Here is a 13,418-nt window from a genome sequence, read left to right as displayed (position 1 = left end):
ATGGACACAAAGATCTATTCTCCCTTTCTTTTGTCTTCATTGTTGCAATGCTTCAGAATGATTCATAGTTTTGGCATTCTGCCTTGAGATGGTTGCTTGCTCTTAGTGTGACATGTCCTCCGAATCCTCGACATCATGTTCCATGACCGATTACTTCTTGAGATCTAAAGATGTTTGAACTGTTGTATGGCAATGACCAAAAAGATACGGAGAAGATATGGATCGGCTTAGTTCAGGTGGATGCTCACATCGATTTACTTTGACTGCATTGTGTTGATTTTTTTTTTTTTTTAAGGGAAGGTAGTCTTTTCAGCTTTGTAGGGATATTTAGAATGTTAATCGATGTAGAACATGCCATCATCGAGAATGTGTTTAGTAATCAAATCCATCTCTTCAGCCATTGGCTTTGGAGTTTTGATTCATTGCAGAGAAGTTGAGAACAGCTTATGTTGAGCATGATTTGATCTTTCTTTTGTCATAATTTTCCAGCTTGTTGGCATGTTTATTGAACTCAATAAATCATGTATAAGATTTATTCATTCCTCATATCTAATGCCCAAATTGCAATTCTCTCACCAAGCATTCTTCATCATAATTCTCTTCCCCTTGATGGAGTAGATTCAAGACAGACTGTTGAGCAGCCAATAGCAACCATTCAAGCTGAGGAAAGAACATGATGGTAGATGGTCACTCATCATCCATATATAAAAGTTCTTATGGTAGAGAATCATGCGTGAAACTTTTGCAGTCTGTGACTAAAAGTTCATGAATTAAGCAGTATGAATAAATGAATCCCTCATCTCATATCATCATCCTTACATTTTGCGAATGCTAGAAATTTTCACTGTTCCAACACCTGCCTGTGGACAAATAGTATCCTTCTGAAAGCAACCTCAAAAAATCCCCACCAAAAAAGCCCTGTTTGATTGGTCCATGTTGGTGGTGATCCACTTCGACTTCACCTTCGATGGAGGCGAGCCACCGTTGCCTCCATCACCCCTCTTCTTCCTCAGGCGGACAATCACCGCCTCCTCTCGTCAGCAACTGTAGCTTCAAGCAAAGATCAGATGCTTCCAGCTGCTTGCTTGCTTGCTTACTTGCTCTCATTTCATATGAGAGGCTGCTTTTTTGCGCGGGAAATGGAGGAGGTTTCATCGGCTCCTCCCGCGGCAATCTCGGAGTTCGTTCGTTGGCAGAACGGACGTCGATGATAACGAGAAGAAAAGAACCGTAAAGATCCTATCTTTGAAGATAAATATCTCATCTTTGCTATCTTTGGGGAGGGGGGGATCTCACCGTTCTTGAATCCCCTGTCCGTCCTATTCTTTCTCCGGTTCTTGTGCCTTCTTCCCCAGTTAATCTCGCCAGAGGAAGGCGATACGCGGGAGGGACCTAATCATCACTGCGGAGGAGAAAGAGAAGCGAAGGTAATAAAGATCCCACTTTTCTATCTTTAGTTAGAACCTCTCGGGGTTCTCCTTTGCCTCCTGTTCTTCTTCCCTTTCTCGGTTCCCTTCCCCATCTCTCCAAGTGGGTGTTTCTCCCTTCCTCGGGAGGTAATTCCTCCACCTGGATTCCCCGATTGCACGCCGGCAGCCGGCCGATCGTAGGCCGTGATGGGTTGCGTAGCGTCGAAGAACGCGGCCCCTCTTACGCCGGCATTTGTCTCCTCGGGCGTCTCGGGAACCCTCGAGACCTCGGGAGAGTTCCAATCTTCGCCGTCGTTCTGGAACCGCCCTCAGCTTGCCAACTATGAGTTCGGTGACTGTAGCGAGTCAGGGGAGTCTGGGAAAATGAGCTCCTCCGGCAACAGCTCCGTTAGCTTTCGGCTGTGGAACTTGAATCGGAGCAGCGAAGGGGAGCAGATTGCCGCGGGATGGCCTGCGTGGCTCAGCGCCGTCGCCGGGGAAGCCATTCAGGGATGGGTGCCCCTCAAAGCTGACTCCTTCGAGAAATTGGAGAAGGTATTTTAGAGATCATATGAGACGACTTCCATTCCATTTTTCCGCTGTTATTCATACTTAATAGCTTAAGCTATGTCCTTATATTTATTCTTGGTCTTCTGTTGCTACTGCTGGAAAATTGTGTTTGTTGCTCTTCTGTTCCGACACTGTTTCTTCATCTCACTGTTATCTGACAAGGATCTTTGTTCATTTCAAATGCATCTAAGATCGGGCAAGGTACCTATAGCAGTGTGTTTAGAGCATGTGAGATCGAGACAGGGAGGATTGTTGCCCTGAAGAAGGTGCGCTTCGACAATTTTGATCCTGAGAATGTTAGGTTTATGGCAAGGGAGATACAGATCCTCCGCAGGCTTGATCATCCAAATGTCATAAAACTGGAGGGCTTAATTACTTCTCGGTTGTCGTGCAGTATATATCTTGTTTTAGAATACATGGAGCATGATCTTGCAGGGTTGTCATCTTGTCCTGACATCAAACTCAGTGAACCACAGGTTATGCACGAACCTTGGAACTATTTCAGATCTACAAACCTCACTAGCTCAGCAGGAAATTGACCGTGCTCATTTGTTACAGGTCAAATGCTATATGCACCAATTGCTATCTGGACTACAACAGTGTCATTCACATGGTGTCATACACCGCGACATCAAATGCGCAAATCTTTTGGTTAACAATGAGGGAATTCTGAAGATTGCTGATTTTGGTTTGGCAAACATCTTGGATCCTAAGGATAAGCAACCACTAACCAGTCGAGTTGTGACGTTATGGTATCGGCCACCTGAGCTTCTCCTGGGATCAACAGACTACGAGCCATCCGTAGATCTGTGGAGCGTTGGATGTGTATTTGCAGAACTTTTCTTTGGGGAGCCTATCTTGCAAGGAAGAACTGAGGTAATTATCCTCTCAATCTTACTTTCTCATTGTTGTTAGGTGTAATTTGCAGTTGTACGCTGACACTCCAGAAGCAAGAATTAGAACTAGTTAAGAAATACATTGTTGCACAATTACAAAGAAAGACTGATTCCAGAAGCAGCGCATGAGGTGAACCATGTTGCAAAGCTCACATTCTTTTGGAGCATGGATATTAAATAACCATCTTAATACCCCTTTATGCTCAAATCAGTATGGCTCTTATATTACACCAGGGGAAAGAATGCTAAATGGTGGTAGCTATACTATGCTGTTGGTGATTTAATCCATTATTAGTAGCTTGAAGCTCTAATTATTTTTGTGTATCTTCAGGTTGAGCAACTACATAAAATCTTTAAGCTCTGTGGCTCTCCACCGGAAGAATTTTGGAACAAATCCAGCCTGCCCCGTGAAACTATTTTTAAGCCTCATCCTTATGAAAATTGCATCCGAGAGACATTTCGCTTTTTACCAGATAGTGCATTTAAGTTGCTACAGACACTTCTATCTATTGAGCCCAATAAACGTGGCACAGCTTCTACTGCTCTTACTTCTGAGGTAAAACACTTGTGTAGGATTTGGTCTCTAGTGAGTTACTTTGATAATATCTTCTCAGTATTCTTCTCTGTGTGAGATTTATAATTATAGGTTGCTAATAAGGATTAAGAGATGCTCCCCATCATGATTAAGAGCAGACTTTTTTTAATAATTAACTGTAGAAAAGCAGAATATATGATAAAATGATTTGTTGCATTACCATTTTCCTAGAAAAGCTAATTCCCTGTCATCAGGATTATACTCTCAGACCACATTGCATGCATATAGAAGGTTCTCAATTTACAGATCAAAACTAAGTATAATCTGGCTTATGAGTTGTTTATTTGCATTCTAAGATCAGATTTAGACTTCCTGAGTAATTATGCTTCACACTAATGTGCATAGCCTCTTGCCTTCTGTTATCTCACTTGTCTATATGGTTTTCATGATAATATGCTTTAACATTATTAAGGATCTACAAAGCATGTCAGTTTTTACGGTCTAATTTTTTTCCCATGCTTGTTCAGTACTTCAGGACAAAGCCTTATGCATGTGATCCATCCAGCTTGCCAAAATACCAGCCTAACAAAGAAATCGATGCAAAGTTTCGGGAGGAGTCACAAAGGTGACAAAAAACTTTTTCTCCAAAAAACATGATATAGTCTCTTTTTTGATAGCATAGTTGAAACTTAATACTGTTATATGTGGGTTCTATCAGGTCTTATGGTGTAACTGGTGTGCTTAAAGGAACCTGGATTGTTATATACTGGAACTTTAACATGATGACCAGATGGATAATCAAGAATTTAATATAATTTAAAGAATTGGTTGTCATTTAAGCTTATGAAACCAAAAAAAGGTTAGTTTACAGCTAGTTAATAGCTAAAACATACTACGTCAAAAACATGCTGTGTTAGATTTAATATAGGATGGGAGATTCTGAGTTTTTCTCGCCGTAAGTGACAACAACATTTCAAATCTGAGCTTCTTTTGCTCCCTGAAATTATCTACTGACTAATGAAACTACTTTGGTGATGTTCATTTTGCAAAGAAAAGCTACCTTTCAAATGTTCAAACTAGTTGTTCATCTATCTGATTACTCATATGACTATAGCACAACTTTTCTTTCTACCTTTCAAATGTTCAGACTAGTTGTTCATCCAAGTATCTGATTGTTTGTTTGATATGATGGTAGCACAACTTCCTTTCCTTTTACATAAAGAGCAATTCTTTACTTGATTGTCAAACATTTTTTAATCAATTTACTCTGTAATTTCAGGAGGATTGTCAAGAGCAGATCACACATTGTAGAGGCCACAAGAAAACCTTCAAGAGCACTTAAGCCTTCACGAGAATCAAATGCCCTAGCAAAGATAGCATCTCACAAAGAGGTCTGTCTCTCTCTGTGCATGAAAATTAAAAGATGGTTATCTTCAAAATGGTTCGATATAAGCAATAAAAAAATCTTGTAGTATTTATTGGCACGACAATATTAAAAACTCCATGTTTCTGGCAGGGTTCAAGAAATGCTCAAGGAATGAATAGAAGTGGCAAAAAAAGAAAGATTCCAGTAGCAAATGATAATAAAAGATTATTGGTTGATCTGCAGCCGACGCCAAGTCTTACATTTCGAGATGAGGGTAGACATGTCAAGCAAATCCCTCAAAGAGGTCTTCCTTCCTCAGGGCTGCTGGACGTTTCTGCCTCTACCAGCTTTGCACGGACAAAGAGACCAAAAGAAGACCAACGACACATCAAATCTCATGCTGGATCCAGATCTAGACAGGTCGAATTGGAAAAGTTTAACCCATCAAATGTTTCACAGGCTAAAAGTACTTTCAAGTTAAATGGAGTAGGAAATGGAGATCTTCAACATGTACCCTATTCCAGCTCAAAAGGCCATAAGCCCTATGAGTTGACAAGAAATGCAACGCTGAAGCATTGGATACCTCCAGACTTTCAGGACTCAGTATATTCTTTGAGCGCCCATCCTTCTCAAGATTTGTCAGAAGGAGCAGTAATGCCTAGGAACAGGAGCTTGGTACTGATGCAGCTACTGACATTCTTTTACTTTCTTCTATACCATTCGCTTAGCTAATCATTTGCTACTTGACTCCAAAATTTTCAGGGTTATCGAGAAGAAAAAGTAGATCTGTCAGGGCCTCTACTCCTCCAATCACAAAGGGTTGATGAATTTCTAGAGAAGCACGAATGGAAAATCCACAAAGCTGTTCGAAAGTCATGGTTCCAAAGAGGTAAACTTCAGGTGTTTTTGTGCACCTTGCACTGATCATGTTCCTGTTGACAATATCCTTTGTCTGCATAGATTCTCAGATCATGAACTATGTATGAGATGGAAATCATCTCCTTCAACTGCCCAACTCTACGCCAACATTTTCTTCCAAATCCTTCAGCCTTATTCATGAACCTCTCTTTGCCTGGATTTCATGCCTGTCACTCCATTATGATTGTCAAAAAATTTACTGCTTCGTTTCAGCTGTGTAGACGTTTTAACTGAAATCGACAGCTTTAGCCTCTTTTCATTTAGATATTGGTTTCTAAACTGATTCTTCTTGTTTGTTCAGCCAACAACTATCTACATATCCAAGCTAGCTTATGCACCTTTTCGAGTCCTAATATGAATACTATGCCATGTTCGTTCGACTGGATACAGCATCGTCGATCATGATGCGCTGCTAAAAGATCAAGGTTCCTCATATGATTTGTTCAACAGGATTATGATTTTGGACCGGACTTGTGATTGGAATTTTTCACCCACTCCATCCTTACTGCTTGTATACTTTCCTAGAAGTTACTTTGATATAATTCGTTCGAGGAATAAACTCATTCTTAATTTGTATATTAGCAGGGAAAAAACAGGGACGCTAAGAATTGGCTGCGGTGTTGCTTTTTATCAGAAGAGATGGGCGCCTCCAGTATCACCAGCAAGATTTCCTTGGAAGCGTACGACGGACAAAGATCAAATCAGATTCGGGTTAAGTGATACGCTGGTAACTGAATTCAGGGCTTGATCTTTTCCGACACTGATCCCGCTGGGATTTTCGACTTAAGATGTTTAATGAGCACGAAAGCTTTTAACACAAAACGAGTCATGTTCTTATGATTTGCGGCTAAATTGAGATTGCAGAAATCGACTTGTAGGGACTTTTAGTGCTTTAAAGAAAGGCCTGCGTGCAGGTGAAGAATCTGTAAAGATAGTGTACATAAACATCGATGGTTCAAATTTTCCTTTCAGAATGAATGGATAATTTTGTGGTGCCCTTTCCGGTACTCAAAACAGTATCCAAGACAGGATCTTCGGGAGTAGTTAAAAGCGGGCGAGTCTCTGTGCCGTCGACCGCAGGATTGCTTATCTCATTGACTTCAGATGAAAGCCATGCGCATTGACTTTTAGGGCGCGCACATGGATTGATTACCTGTCTCCGGTCACGTTGCAACATGTCGGTGACAAACGTCAGATCACAACGCGAGTCCTCTCGAGGACTTTTACGTGTACATCCAGCGTGCCTCCAGAATGGGATGGGTCACGTGGGTAAAGAGGCGCACGTTTGCGAGATGTCTCGGTCGAGGCAGGGCCAACCGTGCCCTTTCCGGTACTCAAAACAGTATCCAAGACAGGATCTTCGGGAGTAGTTAAAAGCGGGCGAGTCTCTGTGCCGTCGATCGCAGGATCGCTGATCTCATTGACTTCAGATCGACGGAAGATAGTGGGGGTTCCTTTCGTGGGCCCTGCCTCGACCGAGATGTCTCGGAAACGTGGTGCGCCTCTTTACCCACGTGACCCATTCTGGAGGCACGCTGGTTGTACACGTGCGCGACGTCGACGGCGCGCGTCTCTTTCCCCGAACTCGTAAAAGTCCTCGAGAGGACTCGCGTTGTGATCTGACGTTTGTCACCGACATGTTGCAATGTGGCCGGAGACAGGTAATCAATCCATGTGCGCGCCCTAAAAGTCAATGCGCATCTTGGCGTTTACCTTCAGACACGTTCGACGGCACGTTCTCTGAGTTGGGAAAGGGCACTGTCGCCGGTGCACATCAAGTCTGGCATGCATCACTACTGTCGCCGGAACACAAGATGTCAAACCTGTTTGTTGCCGTTCATCTTCTGCTTGGATACCGACCTCCAAACGTTGGCTCTCATCCTCGAGAACAAGGAGAAAATATCTGCTCGTTTGCGGTCCCTTTGCATTAGTGCAAGTTGGTCTCAGCTCTTTATACCGAATAAGAACAACATTTAACATGCAGATCCATCGAAGAAGGTACGCGTTACGCATGTCTTATCGGAGTATGCGTGTCACACGACCCCTGCAAATGCATGAACGTCTTCTTCTTGCTGTTTATGCGGACAAGATATGACAAGTTCATAGTGCACTACTTAATTTAAACGTGTGCGAGATTATGTAGTCACTGTGATAGAAAAAGAAGCGGAGGTTAGGGATGGCCGACATCGCCCAAACCTTATCTCTTCGTGTTGCATTGCCACACACGGCAATTCCTGCGTGGTATATATAGCCATCAAACTCTCTCCTCCGCAATCACTCAGCTCTTTGCGACTCCATCTGCATACGCCACATCTCTTTGTCACCTCCGCTATGGAGTTCTTCCTCTGCGTCGCCCTCTCCCTTGCTCTCCTCCTCTTCCTCAAGGCCATCCTCTTCTCTAACAACAGCACCATCAGCAGCCACGAGAAGAGGAACCTCCCACCGAGCCCTCCAACGATCCCCATTATAGGTCACCTGTACATGTTCAAGAAGCCCCTGCACCGCGCTCTCGCCCGCGTCACAGAGCGCTACGGCCCCGTCCTCCTCCTCCGCTTCGGCTCTCGCCCTGTTCTCGTCGTCTCCTCCGCCTCCGCCGCCGAGGAGTGCTTCACCACCAACGACATCGCCTTCGCCAACCGCCCCCGCCTCCCCTCCATCAGATACATCAGCTACAACTACTCCACTCCCGGCACGGCCCCGTACGGGGCCTACTGGCGCAACCTCCGCCGCATCGCCACCGTCGAGGTCCTCGGGGTCCGACGCCTGCAGTCCTCGTCCGACGTCCGCGCCACGGAGGTGCGTGCGATGGCGAGCCACCTCTTCCGGTATGCGAAGGCCGGGCCTGCGAAGGTGGAGCTGAAGTCGAGGTTGTTCGCGCTGGTGATCAACGTCTTTATGATCACCATCGCAGGGAAAAGGTACTACGGGGAAGAGGGAAGGATCTCCGAGGAGTCGAAGAAGTTTATGGAGGTGGCCGAGGAAACGGTAGCATTGGCCGGCGCTTCCAACATCCGAGACTTCTTTCCGTTTCTGAGGTGGTTGGACTACGGACGAGAAGTCAGGAAGAGGCTGACGAGACTGGATAGGATGAGGGATGAGTTGATGCAGGGCCTCATCGACGATCACAGGAGGGAGAGCAAGGAGGTTAAACAAGGAGACGGCGGTGAGGAGCAAGATGAGGCAAAGAAGAAGACCACGATCGCTAGTCTGCTCTCCATGCAGAAGGATGACCCCGAGCATCACTCGGACCACATCATCAAGTCTCTCATCACCGTGAGTGTATCCTTCTCGACCTCTCTTCCTCTTCACCTCCGCAGAAATGTCCACTCCACGAGACTCATGACCAAATCACCGAGTCACAACACTTTGGACCGTACCATGAACGAGCAACTTTTGTCTTTAGTCTGGGCATGACCACGTGGAATTTGGTCGAACACGTTTCGCACGCCGAAAGGAGGTCGGCGGAGGATCTCCCAACGCACGGGTGTCGTGGTTCGGGCTGCACCGACACGAGAAGGGAGACTACGGCCACGTGACTGCATCCTTATGTCCGCTTTATAGCCCGAGTTAACCATCATGGATGTCTTCTCTTGCGTGCAGAATGTTCGTTAGGGTTTATGGAGACCGGATCCTTCTTCTTCTTCTTCTTCTTCTTCTTCTTCGACTCAGCCTTGCAAAAGCATGCAACTTAGCCATCTTCTTCGGTGTCTTTTATCTCATTAGGATATCATCATCATCATCCCCTTCGTCCGAGCTAACCCTTTTCTGCCTTGCATCCAAATAAGTATGCAACCAAACCTTTCCTCCCTCTTTCGAAGACTCTCTTTTGTGAAAGACCACAATCAACTGTTGGAAAATAACGCAAAAAATATATACACAAAACTCGTTAGGTCGTAGAAAAGACATAGAAAAGGGAGATTATTCATCGCTTCCATCCTTGATTCAGACTACAAAATCGTATATAAAGATCATAGGTTAAAATATAACTTAACCTTTTCAGCTTTCTCCTCCTCCAAATATTTGGAAGATCAGTTTCACCCCTTCTTTGGTGTAGAGAAAAGCTATGAGATATATTTCTCTACCTTTTGACGTGAATGCAAATTCAATTGGTAACCCATCAAGCCGTTGTCGCTGTTCTTAATATCCAAAAGTCTAATGCACTGGGCAAATGAGTAGAGTACACGAATCATCTTTTAGGGTTGTTGATGCGAGACCAATGTGTTGGCCTTCTTCGACGTATTGTGATGGTCGACAGCTGACATCCTTCTCCAATGTCGATACTGCAGACGTTGACGACTCTCATTTCCTTTTGTTTCAAGGGTTTGCTGGTAGCAGGAACAGACACGTCGGTGGCCACGATGGAATGGGCGATGTCGCTGCTGCTCACCAACCCGGAGACGCTACGGAAGGCCCAAGCCGAGATCGACGCGTGCGTCGGAAACAACCGCATGCTGGAGGAATCCGACCTCCCGAACCTCCCCTACCTCCGCGGCGTCATCAACGAGACGCTCCGTCTGTACCCCGCAGCGCCGCTGCTGGTGCCCCATGAGTCCACCGAGGAGTGCACCGTCGACGGCGTCGTCGTCCCCCCTCGCACCATGCTCCTGGTCAACGCATACGCCATTCACAGGGACCCCAAGGTCTGGGAAGAGCCCAACAAGTTCATGCCGGAGAGGTTCGAGGGCAGCGGCAAGGAAAGCTGGATGATCCCGTTCGGCATGGGGAGGAGGAGGTGCCCGGGAGAAGGGCTTGCGCTGAGGATGATGGGGCCAACGCTGGGGACATTGATCCACTGCTTCGAGTGGGAGACTGTCGGCCATGAAGAACTCGACATGGCCGAAGCTTCAGGCGTGACCATGCCCAGGGCAGTTCCCTTGGTCGCTATCTGTCGTCCCCGTCAAGCCATGATCCATGTTCTCTCTGAACTCTAAACACAATACATTATCAGTCGATCTTATGAGATGTCTCATAGTCATCATCATTATCATTATATAATAAACAAAAATGCATTCTTGTAATGTCATACAAAGGAAGTTAAGTGATTTCTTCTTCATGAAGGAAGATGCTTGCTGGTATCCCAACTCGAATCTCATAATCTATGTTGGCTCCCGCCACACTGAGAGTGGAAACGTCTTCAAAAAGAGGGATTAAAATGGTTGGATTCGAGGGTTGAGATTTTGGTGGTATTTACAGGAAAGGATCATGCAGGCCTATGGATACTGAGGTTGAGGAGCAGTATAGTCGTTTCATTCATAAGGAAATTTTTGTTGGATGCTGAGGTCCTGATGGCCGAGAAACCCACTAATGGCGGCTGCGAAGAACCTCCGCCTATAGAGCGCCCGAAAGAGGAGCTCTTAAGCTTGCGAAAGAAGGATATCTACGATCACCATCATCTGGCAGAAATTAAGGCTCCTTTTTGACGTTTTCGTAGCTTCCTGACCAGTTTCTTCGGAGATTTTTGGTTACATACATACATACATATTCCTCGTGATGACAAATGCTTCTTTAACAACATACTTCCCTTCAAATTGTTCGAAATGATAGTACATGAGATCAGTGTCGCTATGAATTTTACAGGATCGTAGCTTTTTGATCTTGCGAACTTAGTACCTTTCGCCTTTGTACATTGTTCGATACTGTAGAAGATAACAATAAATAGTACAGAAACAAATGATGAAGAAGGATTCTAACGAGAGACTCCACGTACGCCAAGAAAGGTGAGAGCTTATTTATAGTAAATTATGATATACATATAGAATGATAATTTTATAATTTTTTAATATATTTTAATTCTTAATCCATTTATAATTTGAGAATCAATCATAAATTTAAATATATGATTTAAATATATAATTTGAGAATTACCGTGGAGTCATCACCATCCTCTTCTTCTTTTCTCGTTAATAGTTGAATTCATTGGCATATCACCATCCTCTCAATTGTACCATCAGTATACCGGTATGGTACTATCAAGCCTATACAGTTTTTACTCGAGTTTCTCTCTAATCGGATTCTCTTAGAGAACTCTTTCTCTCTCAATCCGAATGACCCTGGATAGGGATTTATCTGAGCAAGAGTGGATGATCTTTTATCGACACTCAATAGTCCTTGTAAGGTTGGTTGCCACTTCCGATGATCAGCTATACTATATCTAAAATTTTTTGTTCGGTATCAAATTGTGGAGTACTCATATAGGACATCCTTGATGTCTCAAATCTAAGAACCAGATACACCATTGGGAAGACGGAATCATTCTCTTGCAATAAGACATTATCAACCATTCAACATTCCGTAAGTGGATCAATAAGTGAACTCATTCTCCGATGAGCATTTACATTGCATCCATAGTGTCCCCACACGAGCAACTATGAGAGAGACCAGTCACATCCATCATATCTACGGGTATATAGTAGTACACTAGTCTGTCCGGTTATCTCGATGTCTCTCCCGAGTAACCTATGACCAAGATTATTTAAGATTTGTGTTTAAAGGTGAATCGGTTTTATTATCGTGATCTTATCACGATTCGATTCCCATTGCAAACATCCATTAACATCACTATATATATATATATATATATAATACTAAAATGTAATAAGTAAAAAGAATGTGTATTATGTCACACATGTTATATTCACGTGATTGGCTTGTAGGGCACGTACGACGAGTATACCTAAGTCTAAAAAATTTTACATAAAGCCATATGTGAGTAAAACAAAGTTCTACTCCATAATGCTACATGAACCTATCTCGCATCACACAAAATATTATTGTTTGTGAATGGATCCTTTGAATTAAGCTAAACTCAAATGGACCCATTAAAAAATATAAAGCACATCTATTGGCCAAATGATTTCATCAATGATCAACTGTTTATTTCATAGAGACCTTCTATCCGGTTATTAAATCGACTTATAATTTAATTCATCTTATTACTTCAAACTAACATATATGATAATTAGATGTTAACAATGGTTTCTAATATGTGACCTTAATTGAAAATATCTTTATGTAGTAATCCCTTGATTTTATCTACTCTTAGTATCTAAACCATGTTTATAAACGATGAAAAGCTATTTATTTCTACGACAACAAAAAGAATGTATTATATTTCTAATGGTTTATGTGAATGATATTATCATCATATATAATAAATTTATAAAGATCAATAAATTATTTAAGTAATTTACTGATCGATTCTCCATTAAAGACTTAAAAGCCTTAAGCTAATTTTTGGGAGTAAAAACAACATTTACATCTTCTGAACTTTTTTTTTTATCTCAAAAGAAGTATATTCGAGATTTATTATTAAAGACTAAAAATATTATTATGTAAAAAGAATTATCACCTCACTCTCCACCGTTAAGTCACTCAAATTATATAATAACAACCATATTATAGATCTCATACAGTATCGACAAATACTTAGTTCCTTGTAGTATTTATCTCTCACACGTTTAGATATTTTATTTGTAGTCCACAAATTATTATAATTCATTTATTGATTCTCTACTACGCATTGGTCTACACTAAAACGTGTTCTATGATACCTTAAGGAGACTCTTGATCTTGGACTTATTCGTAAACACTTTTCTTTTCATCTTCATGCCTTCGTTGATGTTGATTGGGCTAGCAACATTGATAATAGAATATCTATGTCAATATACATTATTGGAGCAAATTTGATCAATTAGAGTTTGAAGAAACAAAATGCAATTACAAGA

The 13,418-nt window shown here is 42.8% G+C and overlaps 2 protein-coding genes across 3 annotated transcripts; both read left to right on the top strand.

Annotated features, from left to right (window-relative positions):
- The first annotated feature begins 168 nt into the window (after nucleotides 1-168).
- On the top strand, nucleotides 169-6,678 carry LOC103983753 (protein IMPAIRED IN BABA-INDUCED STERILITY 1-like). Of its 2 annotated transcripts, none has more exons than XM_018826613.2 (9): nucleotides 169-1,964; nucleotides 2,171-2,455; nucleotides 2,538-2,855; nucleotides 3,207-3,431; nucleotides 3,938-4,035; nucleotides 4,690-4,801; nucleotides 4,927-5,451; nucleotides 5,539-5,665; nucleotides 6,280-6,678. In XM_018826613.2, exons 1-9 carry the CDS (start codon nucleotides 1,617-1,619, stop codon nucleotides 6,297-6,299), a joined length of 2,058 nt encoding a protein of 685 aa, XP_018682158.2. In that variant the 5' UTR covers nucleotides 169-1,616; the 3' UTR covers nucleotides 6,300-6,678. The 2 variants fall into 2 exon arrangements, with proteins under 2 accessions (XP_018682158.2, XP_065006331.1); XM_065150259.1 differs by lacking the exon at nucleotides 6,280-6,678 and adding an exon at nucleotides 5,996-6,257.
- Nucleotides 6,679-7,984: 1,306 nt separating this feature from the next.
- Nucleotides 7,985-10,751, top strand: LOC135638576 (cytochrome P450 81Q32-like). The gene is made up of 2 exons (XM_065151744.1): nucleotides 7,985-8,967; nucleotides 10,014-10,751. Exons 1-2 carry the CDS (start codon nucleotides 8,026-8,028, stop codon nucleotides 10,623-10,625), a joined length of 1,554 nt encoding a protein of 517 aa, XP_065007816.1. The 5' UTR covers nucleotides 7,985-8,025; the 3' UTR covers nucleotides 10,626-10,751.
- Nucleotides 10,752-13,418: the final 2,667 nt, after the last annotated feature.

This window comes from Musa acuminata, chromosome BXJ3-5, assembly GCF_036884655.1.
Source record: "Musa acuminata AAA Group cultivar baxijiao chromosome BXJ3-5, Cavendish_Baxijiao_AAA, whole genome shotgun sequence".
Taxonomy (NCBI): domain Eukaryota; kingdom Viridiplantae; phylum Streptophyta; class Magnoliopsida; order Zingiberales; family Musaceae; genus Musa; species Musa acuminata.
This window is presented reverse-complemented; position numbering and strand designations above follow the sequence as displayed.

Bases quoted from the DNA above. Each gene is read 5' to 3' on its own strand.
- LOC103983753 (XM_065150259.1), top strand. From the start codon at position 1,617: ATGGGTTGCGTAGCGTCGAAGAACGCGGCCCCTCTTACGCCGGCATTT. The intron at 3,432-3,937 runs GTAAAACACTTG...ATGCTTGTTCAG, and splicing joins CTACTGCTCTTACTTCTGAG to TACTTCAGGACAAAGCCTTA. The intron at 5,452-5,538 runs GTACTGATGCAG...CAAAATTTTCAG, and splicing joins TGCCTAGGAACAGGAGCTTG to GGTTATCGAGAAGAAAAAGT.
- LOC135638576 (XM_065151744.1), top strand. From the start codon at position 8,026: ATGGAGTTCTTCCTCTGCGTCGCCCTCTCCCTTGCTCTCCTCCTCTTC. The intron at 8,968-10,013 runs GTGAGTGTATCC...TTTTGTTTCAAG, and splicing joins TCATCAAGTCTCTCATCACC to GGTTTGCTGGTAGCAGGAAC.